Source organism: Capra hircus, chromosome 18 (genome assembly GCF_001704415.2).
Source record: "Capra hircus breed San Clemente chromosome 18, ASM170441v1, whole genome shotgun sequence".
In the NCBI taxonomy this organism is placed as follows: Eukaryota; Metazoa; Chordata; class Mammalia; order Artiodactyla; family Bovidae; genus Capra; species Capra hircus.
The window spans coordinates 51451370-51467592 of record NC_030825.1 but is presented as its reverse complement, the minus strand read 5'-3'; the positions used below and the strand labels follow the sequence as shown (position 1 = coordinate 51467592).

General features: G+C 53.2%; 2 protein-coding genes across 3 annotated transcripts; one reads left to right on the top strand and one right to left on the bottom strand.

The window, feature by feature from the left end:
* EXOSC5 (exosome component 5) lies at positions 244-9153 on the top strand. Its single transcript, XM_005692436.3, has 6 exons — positions 244-592; positions 4988-5101; positions 5586-5707; positions 7018-7158; positions 8116-8205; positions 8904-9153. The coding sequence occupies exons 1-6, from the start codon at positions 259-261 to the stop codon at positions 8994-8996; spliced, it is 894 nt and encodes a 297-aa protein (XP_005692493.2). The 5' UTR covers positions 244-258; the 3' UTR covers positions 8997-9153.
* TMEM91 (transmembrane protein 91) lies at positions 10852-16223 on the bottom strand. Of its 2 annotated transcripts, none has more exons than XM_018063274.1 (4): positions 16047-16223; positions 14627-14850; positions 12443-12592; positions 10852-11907 (listed from the first exon to the last, which is right to left on the bottom strand). In XM_018063274.1, exons 1-4 carry the CDS (start codon positions 16057-16059, stop codon positions 11749-11751), a joined length of 546 nt encoding a protein of 181 aa, XP_017918763.1. In that variant the 5' UTR covers positions 16060-16223; the 3' UTR covers positions 10852-11748. The 2 variants fall into 2 exon arrangements, with proteins under 2 accessions (XP_017918763.1, XP_017918764.1); XM_018063275.1 differs by having other exon boundaries at positions 14669-14850.

Genomic DNA, 16223 nt, shown 5'->3' with positions numbered 1-16223 from the left:
CCCCTTCATAAGCCTGACTCAAATGCCAGCAACACCCTGCCAAGAAACCATACGCTACTAGTTCTGCAGCCTCTGGGACACACATGTAGGTGCATAAAGCCACCTAACTTCCCCAAATTACTCTGACCGCCTCACGTTAGTTATTCCTGTAACCGGCAAAGAAAAGGACAACCCGTCCAGAGCCTCAGGGTTTCAGGGCCGGGGGCCTCGGGTAGGACGAGCTCATGCCAAGGCCCGCCCACTCTTCTCTTCTGTCCAATGGCTTTCCTGGACTTTCGAGGCGGGAGTGGGAGGGTCCAGATTGTTAGTAAACGCCGAGCCACGTGCGGGCGCCACTCCTGGAGCCCCCGGGTGGGCGCGTGCGTACTGCGTACGCACCTCGTACGCAAGCGCGCGCTTCTGGGCGGAAGCAACAAGCCCCGGCTGCACGTGGGCTCCCGGGCTATGGAGGGGGCAATGCAGACTGAATCGAAGATTCGGGCTGATTCTCGGACAGAGCCCGGCCCTAGGGGCCCCGGCTGTAGCCTCCGGCACTTTGCCTGCGAACAGAACTTGTTGTCCCGGCCTGATGGCTCTGCCTCTTTCCTGCAAGGTAGGAACTACTAGGTTGTATTATTTGGTGGGGCGGGGGGCGGTTACAATGTATCGCACTAGCTGGTAAAAATCTCTCCTGAACTGGTGCAGTTCTTGCCGGGGTGGACACTACTGCATACGCAGGTAGACATATATCTCTCCCTCCAGACTAGCAAGGAGAAGATTGTTAAAGTACGCAGAATGGGAGAGGGCAGACCGCTTCTAAAGAATGAATACTCCAGAATAGGGGAAATATTCTTACCCCGGGGTCTCCCTTGACTAGGTTCCTCTCCGGTTTCCCACACACGTACCCTGGGTCCATACATCCCAGGCTGAGGCAAACCTGTTTGCATAAATACCCAGTGGACTGTCAGATCACCACTTCCGGTGTATTCCCTAGCCCGGTGGCAGATCTTTTATCCAAATAGTTACTTCTCAGATGGATGGTGATGTCCCCAGCCCCACCTCTTGGGTAAATGTCCCTTTGGCTGGGATACACAACTCTGCTTATATCCCTAAGATTGGAGCAGTTCTTACCTATTAGGGAAATATCCCCTTTTCCTAGCTAAACAACTCTGAAACTAGACTCAGTTCCCTGACCCCTCTGAGGGAAATGTTCCTCTGGAGATAGGCCTAAGGGTCACCCCCATAAATGCTTCAGACCCTGCTCTAGGGCATTACCTGAAACCCAAATACAAAACCTGCTTTCATTCATTCTTTCATTGAACATGTACCTTTGCTTAGTATTGCTCTGGACACTGAGAATAAGTAAATAAATTTTTTAAAAATCCCTGCGGTAACGGATTTGACATTCTTACATTCTAGTCAGAGAGACAGGCAAAAGATAAGTAAAATATGTAGTAAAAAACTGGAGAAAAATACAGTAAGGGTGTAGATTGGGGTGTGCCAGAGAGGGTTGCAGTCTTAATTAGGATGGTCAGGAAAGGCATCAACTGAGATGGTACCTTTTGAATAAACACTTAAAGATGGGACTTTCCTGGTGATCCAGTGGCTAAGACTGACTTCCCAATGCAGAGGGCCTGGGTTCAGTCCTTGGTTAAGGGAACTAGATCCCACATGGTGCAACTAAGAGTTCGCATGCCCCAACTAAAGATCCTGCATGTTGCAGTGAAGACCCAATACAGCCAAATAAAAAAATTTTAAGGCAGTTTTTTTTCCTAAAATTGGCTTTTTGCAGGGGGAGCAAACCCTAAAGAGATCAAGAGGAAAGCTTATGAAGCATTAGGAACCACAGGGCCCTGAGGCCAAAACTTGCCTGGTGTGTTTGAGGGACAGTCAGGGGGACAGGGGTGCCTGCAGCGGTGACAGGAGGTGGGGTGGAGATAAGGAGACCTGCCCCTCATATAAAGTCTAGTGACTGAGAATGGAGACCTGTGACATGCTCTGAATATATTTTTTTAATAGATTTTAGACTTTCTGGCTGCAGTGTTGATGGCAAAGGGCATGGGGGAAAGGAGGAGAGGAGGGTGGCGCAGACCAGAGTGGAAGCAGTACAGGTGGTGAGAGTCTGAAGGTAAACTGATAAATTGCAGGTGGTTTGGTTTGGGGGTATGACAGAGTCAGTTTTTTACCCAGACCAGCTGTGCTGGGAGAAAATGAGTTCAGTTGGGAACATTACATTTGCAAGGCCTAATAGACTCTCCCATGGCAGTGTGGATTCGGCAGTCAGACATATTACAAGGCTGGAATTTGGGAGTCCTTTGGCTCTAGATGGCAGTTCAAGCTACTGATTGGATGGAATCAACAAGAAAATCAATGTAGATGGAGAAGAGAACTTAGAACTTAGCCCTTTGCCTTCTAGCCTGGGTGGAGCTAGGAAAAGACATAGAGAAGGAGCAACTAGTAAGGTAGGAGAAAAACCAAGAGAGGGCAGTGACCTGGAGCCCAGAGAACGTGTCTGAAATGTAAGGACCAACCAACTGTTTTGGTCCGGCTGAGAGACTGAATCATGTGAGGATGGACTAGACCTGTGTGTTGACAACCTGGTTGTCTGTTGTAGGTGGTGCAGCCAAGAGTCACTCTGGGACTTCCCTGGTTAAGATTCTGAGCTCGTAGTGCAGGGGACAGAGGTTCAATCCCTGGTCCAGCAAGCTTCACATGCCTTGCATCACAGCTACTTGAGCCCACACACCCTAGAGCCTGTGCTCCACAACAAGAGAAGCCAGTGCAATAAGAAACCTACATATCACAACGAAGACCCAACGCACAGCCAAAAATAATAAGTAAAATGTAAAAAAGAAAAAGCTGTTCCGGTGGAGGGGTGGAGTCGAGGAAAAGAGTGAGCGGAGACAGCTCTTCAGGAACTTTGCTGTAAAAGGATAAGATAGATGGGCGAGGAGTTAGATGGATGTGGGGTCCAGAGGGGAGGGAATTGCTAGAGCCATGGCCTCAGGAAGATGAGAAGAGAGGCACTCTTGTGCCCAGGTGAAGCACAGACAGTGCCTTTGGAGTAACAGGAAGGAAGACCCCGGTGTGGATCTATTTCTGCTTGGACAATTTCCTCCTCCAGGGTCTATTCTCCTGGAGCCAAGAGAGTCCCTCAGTTGCATAGCAGCTCTTCCTCGCCAGCCCCAGAACAAAAAAGCCTCTACCAGGGACCTCTCCAGGCTTAGCTCTCTTGCTCAGTGCAGGTGCCTGGAGGTTCTTAGAATTTAAGAAATACTGAGCCCCTTGTGTGTTCTAAAAAAGAAAGAAATACTGAGCCCTTTGTATGTTCTAAAACCCCAAAGCCCAGGACCCTGGAGCAGGGTCCTCTGCAAACCCTCACTAGACTCTCCAGTGAGGTTAAAAATGCCAAGCCCCAGAACCCACCTATGCCAACTAAGGCCAGCCCTGTTTGTCCTTATTGATTAGTTGCTCAGTCGTGTCAGCCAGGCTTCTCTGCCCATGGGATTATCCCAGCAAGAATACTAGAACAGGTTGCCATTTCCTCCTCCAGAGGATCTTCCCAACCCAGGGATGCCAGCCCTCTGTATTTTTAAATGATCTGCTGTAGCGATTCTGGTTGCAGGCCTGTGTTTTGAAACCGTGCTGGAGCTCCATGTCTTCCCACTGCAGGTTGCACATCCAGCTGCACGTTAGAATGGCCTGTTGGAGCTCTGAGGCTCCCAGTGCCTGAGCCTCAGCCCCCAGCAATGGGATTAAGGCTCTCTAGGGGAGGGGCCTGGGCATCTAGATCTTTCAGAGTTCTGCAGTGAGCCCAGTGTGCATACGGGGTTGAGAACCACTGTGTTCACTAGTGGATTTTTGTTTTTGTTTCCATCTTATTTCTGTTCTTTGGTCAGGTCAGGTGTTAGCTGTGGTGCGTGGGCTTAGTTGCTCCACGGCATATGTGATCTCAGTTCCCTTATCGGGGATCGAACCGGCATCCCCTGCATTGGAAGGTGGATTCTTAACCACTGGACCACCAGGCAAATCCCCTTTAGTGGTTCTTTGTAACCGAAATATAGTAGAAAATCTCCGAGTATGTCAAAGCAGTAACAGTAAAGAGTTGTTTTGGGAGGCGTTCTTTCCGTTTATATCCACACAGATTTGTGTGAGTTTTGGGTCCTGAAGTGTATTTGAGTCTAAAATGTATTTCTTACAGGGAGTTAGGATCAGGAATGTTTGGAAACTGCTCTTGTAGTCCAGTCTACCCATTTTGCTGATGGGAAAACCGAGGCCCAGAGACGTAAGCAAAATCAGCTGAGATTACAGAGCCAGGAGAAAATAAGCAGGTGTCAGGACCCAGCCCTAGATATTCATCCATTTCTCAGGTGTCCTGACTGCTACAGAGCTGGGGGACGTGAGCCAGAGGGAAGAGAACTCGGCCTCGGGGGAGCTTTGGAAGGAGAAGTTGGGACCAGCAGCAGTAAGAAGGAGGGTTAGCACTCAGGAAGAACTTCCTGTTAAAGTTAGTAATAGTAGCTAAAGTCCTTTGGGCACTCAGCAACTTAGCAGGCAGCATCCTAAGTGTTTCTCTTTTTATCTAATTTAATCCCCATAGCTGTGAAGGATGTCCTATAGGTGTTTGCTTTTTTTTTTTTTTTTTTTCTTTTTCACTGCACTGGGTCTTAGTCCCAGCATGCAAACTCTTAGCTATAGCTTGTGGGATCTAGTTCCCTGACCAGGGGTTGAACCCAGGCCCTCTGCACTGGGAGCTCAGTCTTAGCCAGTGGACCACCAGGGAAGTCCCAGGGACGTACTGTAGTTATCCTCATTTTACAGATGAGGAAGTAGAAGCAGAGACATGAAGCAAATGCTCAAGGAATCGCTGCCAACAAGGGGTGGGCCAGAGTGAGGGTGACGTGGGGACCCCTGGCCACCCAGCTCAGGGCCCACAATGTTAAGTGCCTCGTGTCAGACCCCAGAGGCAGGGAAGATGCGGGTGAGCTCGCCCATGCTTTCTCCCCAGGGGATACCTCCGTCCTGGCCGGCGTGTACGGGCCAGCCGAGGTGAAGATCAGCAAAGAGATCTTCAACAAAGCCACGCTGGAAGTGATCCTGAGGCCGAAAACTGGACTGCCTGGTAACTGGTCCTCTCGCCCGGTGTCCCCGTCACTGCTCTTTCTGGTCTCCACTCCTCTCAACTGTTTCTTTTTCTCCAGCTTTCTGCCTGTACATCTCTTATCACTTTTCTCCCTGTCTCTCTCCATCTTCTCTCCCCGCTCCCTCCTTCTTTCCTGGCTCCATCTCTCCTCCTTTCCATTAATCTGTTTTTCCACGCTTTTACTCTCTGCCCCCCTCACTCCCCAGGGCTGGGTGCACTGCGATGGGAATGGACAGCAGCACTGGACATGGGAGAGCTCTGAGGTTCTCCTCCCCCAGAGGCTCCCTTGGTGGGTGCTGGAGGTGGCGGGCATCAAGTGGGTGGCAGTCAGGCCCTGCCTCCCTCCCACTGGGACTCCTCTGTCATCCCTTTTTTCTGGAGGCTTGGCTGGGGCACATGGAGACAGGTGAGCCAGCTGGACAGGAAGAGCCTGACAGCCCAACCCCATCCCTGATTTCCGCAGGCGTAGCGGAGAAGAGCCGGGAGCGGCTGATCAGAAACACATGTGAAGCGGTGGTACTGGGAGCGCTGCACCCCCGCACCTCCATAACTGTGGTGCTGCAGGTCGTCAGCGATGCTGGCTCTGTATCCTTTCCTCCAGGAAGTCCTCCAGAATCTCACTGATTGCCGACGGCCATGTTCACACCCTCTCCTAGTCTGCTTGACAGATGTCAACTTGTAGGAACAGCAAACACGGCTTGAGTGTTTACTGTGTGTTAGGCAATTTATACAATGTGGACAACTCACACTTCTAGTAACTGGCAGTGCCAGGACATGAGCCCAAGCCATGTGGCTCTAGAGCTCAAGGCCCCTAGCAGCTGGGTCCTGTTCTCATGTTTCAGGTGAGGAAACCAAGGCCACAAGAGGAGAGGTCGCTTACCCAAGGTCACACAGCTGGAAGGCAGCAGAGGCTGAATTCACACACAGGCCCATCTGACTCTAGAGCCTGTGCCGTTGACCTCATTTCTGACCCTGAGCTTGGATTTGAGGCTCAACAGGGCAGGAGCCCTGAGCAGGCAGAGCCTTTGGTTTGGCAGCTTAGCCTTGGAATATGGCCGCGGTTTGGGTGTGAGAGGCAGAGGCCCAGAAATGAGCATTTCTAGACAGCATTGTGGGTGGGTGTGGCCCTGCGCTGGGCAGATACTTCACAGATGGGGGAAGAGGCGCTCTGTGAACCCATTTCACAGATGGGAGATAACGGAGGGTCAGTGGCAGAGGTGGGGCTGGCTGACTGTAAAGCTGGGCCCTGGGGAGGAGAGGAAACTGAGCTGGGGCTGGCTGGCTGACTCAGGCCTGTGCTCACCCTGCACAGGGCCAGGGCTGCACCTCTCCCCTGGACTGCGGGCTCCCTGAGGACACTGACTCCTCCCTCCGTCATCCTGCCAGCCTGCCACCCGGTAGCACTGCTTGCTCGATTCCCCAGCCCCAGGCCTGGCTCTGCCACTGCCTCCTTGTTTTATCTTGAAAGGCTTCTGACCTTTGTTTCCCCGAAGGTGCATACCTGCCGAGTATCACTGTGATCCCTGACTGAGGCTGAGAGAGAGTAAGTAGCTTGTTCAAGGTCACACAGCCTAGGGGTGGCAGTTCACGTTTGGAACCCAAGGATACTAGATCCCAGGATTACTCTGCCTTTCTGTGATCAGTTAGCTGTCTAGTGTTCACAGGCACTGGCTTGGTGAACCAGAGGCATGGATGTGTTCTGCTGACCAACCTCCGGTAGAAACTCTTAACATGGGAATTCCCTGGCAATCCAGTGGTTGGGGCTCTGTGCTGTAACTGCTGAGGGCCTGGGTTCAGTTGCTGGCGGGGGAACTAAGATGCCACAAGCCACATAGCATGGTCAAAGAAAAAAAAAGGATGAAAAAAGAAACTTAACCACGGCCTGTGGCACTCAGCTCCTGGCCTGTTGCCTGAATGCCGCCTGCATGGCCCTGGTGGACGCCGGTGTGCCCATGCGGGCCCTCTTCTGTGGGGTCACTTGTGCTCTGGACTCTGATGGGACCCTCATGCTAGACCCTACTGCTAAACAGGAAAAGGTAAGTGTGAAGGGCGGGGTGGTGAAAGGCCCTGGGCAGGCACCCTCCCTCTCCTCCTCTGGGCCTCGCTTCTCCAAAACAGTTGGCTGGTACCACCTCACTTGCTCAGCCGGCAAGCTCTGCTCTGTTCCTCTGGGCAATTGCTAGAAACCCAGCTCTAACCTGCTGAAGCGACAAGGGAGTGGATTCTAAGAGGTTCAAAACCAAAAACAAATCTTAGAGTTTCTTCTTCAGTGGCTCAAGTTCACAATGTGCTGGGGCTCCAGTTATTCCCAGTTATCTGCTCAGGACTGTGACAGTCACTTTCAGTCAGGAAAGCGGAAAGAAACCCCTTGGGAGCTTCAGATGTGGAGGGAGGGGAGTGGAATTGAATGCAGGGAACTGGTCACAACAGCCGTGTTGAAAGAGCTGAAGAAGCAAAAGGGAAGAAGGGAGGACCCCCCCAAGACGAGAAGCCTGAGGCCAGCTCCTACCGGGCACTGTTGGGGACATTGGCGCAGTCAGATCTAGATGAAAACAGAGACAGTCTGGCTCTGGCCTGGCTGCTGAGGTCCGCAGCCACCCCATCTCCATGACAACTGTGGTGGGTGATACGCCCCAAACTCCTGTGAGGACCCAGATGCTTTCTGCTTCCTCTCGTCTCCCACCAGATTCCCACTAGAACCAAACTGGCAGGGGAACCTGGGAAATAGAGCTTGCTGGCTTCCAGCCCCAGAGAGCAGAGCACTGCTGGGAGGCACTGAGGGATGACCATCACCGTGGCTGCCCCTCTGGTGTGGACTACTGTGCTTTGGAAGCCCCTGTCGGAGCCACGTGGTGGGAACGCACGCACGCACGCACACACACCCACACACACCCACCCACACACACACACACACACCCCCCGCTTTGGGGCCAGCTGAGATTGTATCTGAGGGGAGGGTCCCAGGTTTTCCACCTTGTACCTCTTGTTCCTAGGAGGCCCGGGCAGTCCTGACTTTTGCCCTTGACAGCGTGGAACGGAAGCTGCTGATGTCCACCACCAAGGGGCTCTACTCTGACGCCGAGGTATCACTGCATAATTGGGGGTGAACACCAGGCCCTTTGCAGCCCCCTGACACGAGGTCCGGTCACTATTCTAAGAGGCGTAAGGGGAACCCCTTCCTTGCACCCCTTCTGCAAATAGGTTTTAAACTTTGTGGCCATAGAATCCTTTGTGGGAATTTTAAAGGGAAGTCCAGTTGATGAGAAGAGGGGCTCAGGTGGAAATCAGAACACGGGGCACTTGAAGGCCTCCCAGCTTCCAGCTCAGAGCTGTGCACCCTGGAGTTCGGGGTGTCTGAACAGAGTTTGGCACCTGTTGGGCCAAATGGTCACCAAGAACATTTATCACTTGGCCCTCCTGTGAAAACATGTATACGCGGCAGTAAAGATTTGGGGTCTTGAGTTCCATGGCTTTTAAGAGTATTTGGAGTCACAGGGCCTCTGGGTCTAAAATTCCAGTCTCTCTGGAACCTGGGAATGCTTCCGGGAGCAGGATGCCTGACACTGTTGGTCTGAGGGCCTGGAGCTGTTTAATCAGCCCTGAAGCCATGAAGTGGGGAAAACGGGAATGCACGTGGAGTAACCCCCTCACCACCACCCTCCCCTGGGGAGAGGGGCTTCTGGTGAAAGGGGAGGTATAGGTTTGGGGGGCTCTGGGAGTCAGGTGGGGCCCCCGGCACTGACCACCCCTGCCCCCCACCCCCCCCCCGCTCCCCTCCCAGCTCCAGCAGTGCCTGGCTGCAGCCCAGACTGCCTCCACACACGTCTTCCGCTTCTACCGGGAATCGCTGCAGAGGCGTTACTCCAAGAGCTGAGGCATGCCAGGGCAGGCCGCCCCTCCCGCCACCTCCAGCGTCAAAGAAGCCAGCAGGCCGGCCCTGCCGAGAAAAGAGTGGCTATAGCCGGCCCCCTGGGCATGGGGGACCCCACCCCACTCCAGGAAGGCACTGGTAGGGTAGTGCATTCACTGAATGAAGCTGCTCATTCTAACAGCTCCATGAAGCCGAGACTGCAGTTAGAGTGTGCAAGCCCTGCTGGGTGCTAAGGCCTCAGCAGTGAGTGAGGCCCAGGTTTGAGGAACGGTGAGGTGATAGACAAATACCAGTAGTGTGTGTTGGATGGTGGATGGTATTTAAAAAATAAAAAAATTTTTATAAAGGGGTTTAGGTGAGTTCATGGTGGGGGAAGGGGACACCCTCGTGGAGAGGGGGCATCTGAGGGAAGTCCAGGAGGAGGCCAGGGATGAGCTTAGGGACTCATGGACACGTGGCGGGGAGGACCCCTCGGCAGAGATAGGCAGAGGTTCAAAGACCAGCAAGATGGCTGGTGCGGCTGGAGCAGAGGAAGGGAGGGCAGGAGGGAGGAATTGGTCAGGGAGACAACAGGGTTCGTGTGCCTTGGAGGGCAATCTGCCTCTGCGCACTGCCTTTATCCAGCAACCTCCTGAGGTGGGGCTGTTATGGTCCCTATTTTAAGGTAAGGAAACAAACTTAGGAGCCAGTTAACTGGCAGAGGTCACTAGCTAGTTAGTGGTGGAACACGGGTCCCTCCTCAGAGTCCAGACCCAGAGCCCCACTATTCAGACCCCAAGAGAGTCAGCACACTCTGGACCTCAGGTCCCTGACAGTGAATGGAAGTGGCTGAGGCCTGTTGGTTCTCAGTCGGGTAGTAGCATCCCATAAGGGGCTTCTGGAAAGAGGTATATTTTCAGTTCTGATTTGACTGATTCCCACAGGTGGGCCACATGCCTGCCAGATCCTGTCTGCCACTGACATTTGGGGGGTTATGGTAAAAATGACATGTTGGGGAAGGGGGTCCTTTGCTGCAGCTTCACATGGGTGCACTGACGCACACAATTGGCCCTTTGGGCAGGTGTCATTTTCATCCCCAGTAACCAAGGAAATGCATAAATAGCTTGAAATTACACTCTGTGAAAACAGTCAGGAGAGTATAGACAGCGAATAATGTTTGCTTCTGGCAGGATTAAGTGGCAGTGCGCCTGTGCACGCCAAGTCACTTCAGTAGTGTGCCACTCCGCAACTGTGGACTGTAGCCCACCAGGCTCCTCTGTCCATGGGGTTCTCCAAGCAAGAATACTGGAGTGGGTTGCCATGCCCTCCTCCAGGGCATCTTCCTGCCCCAGGGATCAAACCCACATCTTTTCCATCCCCTACATTGGCAGGCAGGTTCTTTACCACTAGCGCCACCTGCTGCTGCTAAGTTGTTTCAGTTGTATCCGACTGTGTGACCCCACAGATGGCAGCCCATTGGGCTCCGCAGTCCCTGGGATTCTTGGGGCAACAACACTGGAGTGGGTTGCCATTTCTTTCTCCAATGCATGAAAGTGAAAAGTGGAAGTGAAGTTGCTCAGTCGAGTCCGACTCTTAGCAACCCTGTGGACTGCAGCCTACCAGGCTCCTCCGTCTATGGGAGTTTCCAGGCAAGAGTACTGGAGTGGGGTGCCATTGCCTTCTCCGAGCGCCACCTGAGAAGCCTCAAAATGGTATTAAGTGGAGTGAAGAAAACTAAACAGCTCTCACTTCATTACTTTATAATATCCAACCGGCAGTCGGGGTTGGCCATGGCATGTGGGATCTTAGTTCCTTGACCAGGGATGGCACCGTCCCCTGCATTGGACGTGTGGAGTCTTAACCACTGGACCACCAGGGAAGTCCCTCAGGCCCAATTCATGTATCTGACAAGCACATTAGGCACAGGGCTATTTTGCCTGCTAGCACTTTGATGCTTTGAGGCTCCAGCTGTCCCAATCTCAGGCTGTGGGATGCAGCTGCCTTGGACCCCAGGTGGGCCAGTGAGAGGGTGCCTGGCAAAGACGACCTTGGTGGCACCAGAGCTGCCCGCTCCCACTTTCCTCCCCCAGTAGGGGGCACCTGCACAGTGGAAGCCAAGAGATGGGGAGACCAGACCATTTCACCTGACACCCTGAATCCAGTTCTCTCAGTTTTCCCCCGCTTTTTTGTGTAAAAGAGTTGGGTTTCTGCCACTGCTGTTAAAGGAACTCAGGAGGAGACTGCTGTGTAGACCGTATCATTCATTTGGTCTCTACAACTGCTCCAGCTGTGGGGGAAATCAGTTCCATTTTGCAGATGAGGAAAAGTGAGGCTCAGACCACAGGGTTACACGGTGAACTCAGAGGAGGAAGGACTTGGAACCTCGCTTTCCCTAATTCCCTGCCGACTACCCATGGAGAGATGGAGAGAATGTTCTGCCATCTGGGAACATCCCACTCCAGTTCTGCCAAGCCTCCATGGATTCTCCCTTCTCTGGCTCTGAGGTGTCCAGGAACACCCCGGGGGACAGCCTGTCACTCTGGCCCCGCCTGTCCACCTGCCCACACACTCAGACAGACACAGGTTTGGCAGCAAGAGTGTCTGGTGTTTAATCGCTCTCTGCGGCCTCCAGGAGGGCGGGCGGGAGGGGGCGGCCCAGCCCACTCCCGTTTCTGGATGCTGCCGCTGCCGCCCCGTCCGCCGGGGACTCTCCACTCCGACCGCAGACGCGCTGGGCGGCCGGCATCTGGGTTCACAGCGGGGGCCGCAGGGGCAGCTAGGGCGGGTCCCGGGAGGCGAGGTAGGCGGCCAGGGTCACCAGGGCGGCCGCGTACGTGCACACGCCCAGCCCGACGGCCAGGACCCCCAGCAGGAAGGCTCGGCGGGAGGCGGCCCCTGCCCCCTGGACGTCCCCCTGGGCCCAAGCCTTGTTGGTCTGTAGAGACGTTGGGCAGCGGTGACTCAGGCGTCCCCTCATCCCACCCTGCTTCCCGCAGCCCGACCCCTCCCCCACCCCCCACACCCTTGTATTCATATGTTCCAAAAACAGCGAGCAGCTACCGTGGGTCAGGCACAGCTGGGCACTGGGTTTACTGGGTGACTAATAAAAATAGACATATATTACTATATGCCGCAGTTCTAACTCATTGAGCCTCACAATGACCCTGAGGTAAGAATTAGTCATCCCCATTTTACAGATAAGGAAAACGGGGCACAGGGAATTTAAGTGGCTTGACCACCACCTTAGGGGGTGGGGGGAGGGTGGGCAGGCCTAGGAGTGGAGCTCACTGCACTCCCCTCTGTGACACACACGCCTCATTTCACTCCTGAATATTTCTACATGAATCCTCTTCATCACTTCCCACCCCCTACCCCAACCTACCCAAGCAGGGCTCCTCTCATTTGTTTTCTTTCAAATGCCATTTTGTCTTTTATATCCAGTCCCCTCTCAACCCCACCCAGAGACTGACCTTCTGGGCCAGGCAGAAGGCGGCGATGCCCAAGGGCCAGAAACAGCACAGCATGGAAAAGACAGCCAAGCCGAGGTGGTCGTGGGGCAGCAGCGGGGAGAGGGGGCCGCCCCCACCCCAGTCCGAGTCACTGTCACTGGATGAGACATCCTGTGGGCAGGAGACAGCCTGAGTGGGCATCTCCATCCCCCATCCTTGCTCCACTGTTCTGCTCCCCATGCCCCCAAAGATACCAAGAGAGAAAAATGTTCCCAAAGATAGACTCTTGACCCCACTATATCCTGGATGCCTCCGAGGGGAAGCTTTGGACCCTGCCTCCTGAGAAAAACCTCACCCACGCTCAAAAGCTTTGAGTTCAGTTTCAAGAAGTTCACAGGTCCAGCCATGGGTGGGTATTAAGCCCTGAGTTATAAACCCCTGAAGTAGACACACAAACCAATGGGGATCAGAACCTGCAAAAAAGATGGAGATTAGAGGAGAGAGCTCTGGTGGCCTGAATTACTAGGACAAACCTGCCTGCTGAAACCACAGGTTCTAGGTTTACATATATATATATGTATAAGTTCAGTTCAGTCACTCAGTCGTGTCTGTCTCTTTGTGACCCCATGGACTGCAGCATGCCAGGCTTCCCTGTCTATCACCAACTCCCTGAGCTTGCTCAAACTCATGTCCGTCAAGTCAGTGATGCCCTCCAACCATCTCATCCTCTGTCGTCCCCTTCTCCTCCTGCCTTCAATCTTACCCAGCATCTGGGTCTTTTCCAATGAGTCAGTTGGAATGTATATATATATTTAATCTTGCATCAAATAGCTCACAAGATTTTAAGGAGTTACTGTAAGGCCAAAACTGAAGTGAAAATCAAAATTAATTTAACAGAGAAGGTCCCTTCCGCCCAGCAGGCATTTCCTGATCCCAGAAAAATTAATCTTTCATTCAGACCCTGAACTAGATTAAAAATGATCTCTGAATGGCAGTGCCCCTAGGCAGTTGACAGAAGCAGACCAAATCCTTTTTGGACAAGGTACTTTCATTCTAACCCTCAAAACCATTTTTCAAATACAATAACCAACAAGCCATCAAAGATAACCAGGTACACAGGAACCATGGAGGAGAACTAGCAAAATAATAAGGCCCTGAAAGTCTTCAAATACTGGAATTATCAGACACATAACCATGTCCAAGTGAAGCTTACTGCCACGGTGTGGCAGACTGTTTCTAAAAATGGCCATAACCACCTCTCCCCTCCCACAGGCTCTTCTTACAGTGTGACTGATAATCTTCCCATCAAGGGGTGAGGTCTGTGTCCACTTTCCTTGAGTCTGGGCAGGCTATGAGTCATCTGTAATTGATAGAATGTGGTGGAAATAATACCACACGACTCACAAGCCTAAGTCAGAAAAGGTGAGGCAGGTTCAGCTTTGTTGAAACACTCCTGCCGGGGGGCTGGAGGCACATTCAGAGTGCTGCCCTGAAGCTTACGTGCTATGAGCCCAAACCAGCCCACATGGGGTGACTCCTGCGGAAGCCCTGAGACCACATTAAGAGAGAGATAACCAACCAGACCCCCCTGCTGCTTCAGGCTCTGACTGTTCCAGTTCTGGCTACTGGCTGGCCTCGACCTCATGAAAGACCCTGAGACAGAATCACCCAAGTCCTTCCCAAATTCCCAACCCATGGAAACCATGAGCCATGATAGTGATTGTTGTTTTAAGCTACCAAGTTCTGGGTGATTTCCTAAACAGCAGTAGCAACAGGAAAACCATGCTTTGCAAATAAAAGACAAGCTTGAGAATATGGACACAGAATAAGAAATGATAAAAAAAAAATGACATTAACTAGGGAGGGGGAGAGAAAAAAAGAAAGAGGTGCAGAGACGCATCAGCTTTAGAGAGATGGACAGAGAGAAAACAAGGGGGTCCGAAATGATTGGGAAGAAAGAGCCAAAAGAAACAAAGATGAGAGACGAATCTGGAGAGAAAAAGGTAAAGAAACCGGGGGAGAGGAAGAACAGGCAAAACCACAGCTGGAAACCCAGGAACATGCATGCAGTTGGGAAGTGAGACTCCAGGCCAAAGGTGGGCACTCCACCTGCCAGCCTGCTGGATGTCGGCCGCAGCTGGGTTTCCCTCCAGTCCCCTCCCCCAGTTCCCACTAGGGAGCCTTCCTTAGCGCTGCTGCTCCTACCTCAAAGTCAGGGGTCCCTGGCTCCCCTAGTCCTGCACTCACAGAAGGAAGAGATGGTGGCAGGAACTGCCAGCCCTTCAGCGACTCCGCAAAGGCTGTCTCTCGAAAGGGAGGCCCCAGCTCAGGCTCACCGGACTTCTGGATGGGAAGCTCACCACCCACCAGCAGGGGCTGTTGGAGTTCTCGAAGACTGGGCCTGTCCATGGCTGGGGAGAGGCTCCTTCCTAGGGGAAGGGGAAAGAACAAGACAAGCTGTTAATAGTCTCATCTTCATCTCTCCCCTGACTCCTGGCTTTGGAGAGACTCCAGGCAGAGACTAGGTAGCTGAACCATCCTAAGACCCATTTAGAGACAGCAAAACTGAGGTCTAAAGAGTTAAAAGGGACTTCCCTGGGGGGTCCAGTGGCTAAGACTCTGCACTCCCAATGCAGGGGGCCCAGGTTCAGTCCCTGATCAGGGAACTAGATCCCACATGCCTCAATGAAGACTGAAGATCTCACGTGCTGCAACTAAGACCCAGCAAGGTCAAATAAATAAATAATTTTAAAAAGAGTTAAAGAGGATGGTCCAAGTTGTGTGTGTGTGTGGGGGGGGAACCTCAGGAATCTGGACATTCAGTTCTAGGCTTCTCTCTCAGGGCAAAACCACATACCTGTTCCACAGTTATTCCAAACCATGCTTTACACACTTACTTGGCCCATGAACTACACACCCATCTTGAGTTCACATTCCATCCCTCTCGCGCACAGCCATCCCCAGTGATGCTTAGTCCACACACCCCCTGGGCCCCCCAAGCCTGCATACTCAATACCCAAGTCCCCTGCCACACATACCCAACCAGGCAAGCCCAACCCCCACCTGCGCACACTCATGTCCCAAGGGACAGTTTGCCCCAGACAACATGAGCTCCCAGGAAACACCCCTCTGAGGCCTGCAACCTTCTTACACACTCACCCCAAATAACTCCTTGTACATTCATCCTAATCCCCTCAACATCAGAATTTCCCCAGATGTACGTGTATGCACAGGCTTCCCACACATGCAGGTGGAACACGCTCCCGTTTCCATCACTTCCCCTGCACACCTGCCCCAAACACCAGGGTCCACACACCCCTCTTACTCCACCCACATTCATGACCCACACCCACCTGCTCCCCAGACACCTGTGTTTGACAAGAATCCACCGCTGCGCTCCTCCCCCAGAACACCACCAACCCACCACACACTCCACTCAACCATAGAGAATATTCTTCTGGCCCTCACGATCGCCCGGGGGGAGAGGGGGGTCCCCAAGTCTCCCGCCCTCAGTCCAAACCTGGCTTGAGCCGATTTCCTCGCCAAGGTTTTGCCTCCCTGTCCCTAAACCCAAGACCTGGGGTAAAAGCGGTGCCCCCGGCCCGCAGCTGCGCCCCTCACTCACCGCCCACAGCCATAGGCCAGGACCTCCTGAGTTCCCTGCACAGACACCCGACCCGACCCTGCCGCCCAGGGTGGGGGCACTCAGTGAGCCCCGCCCTCCCCGGGGTCCAGGCCTGCCTGCGGGCTCGGGGTTTCCGCGCTCAGCCCAGTACCCCTCTCAGAGCCCCGGGCCCGCAGC

What these genes read in the sequence shown, in the direction of transcription:
- EXOSC5 (XM_005692436.3), top strand. Translation starts at nt 259, where the DNA reads ATGGCTTTCCTGGACTTTCGAGGCGGGAGTGGGAGGGTCCAGATTGTT. An exon ending in CTCTGCCTCTTTCCTGCAAG is followed by an intron (nt 593 to 4,987) that starts GTAGGAACTACT and finishes CTTTCTCCCCAG; the next exon opens with GGGATACCTCCGTCCTGGCC. An exon ending in TCGTCAGCGATGCTGGCTCT is followed by an intron (nt 5,708 to 7,017) that starts GTATCCTTTCCT and finishes TGTGGCACTCAG; the next exon opens with CTCCTGGCCTGTTGCCTGAA.
- TMEM91 (XM_018063274.1), bottom strand. An exon ending in CAGGGACCCCTGACTTTGAG is followed by an intron (nt 12,593 to 14,626) that starts GTAGGAGCAGCA and finishes TCCTGCCCACAG; the next exon opens with GATGTCTCATCCAGTGACAG. An exon ending in CCTTCTGCCTGGCCCAGAAG is followed by an intron (nt 11,908 to 12,442) that starts GTCAGTCTCTGG and finishes ACGTCTCTACAG; the next exon opens with ACCAACAAGGCTTGGGCCCA.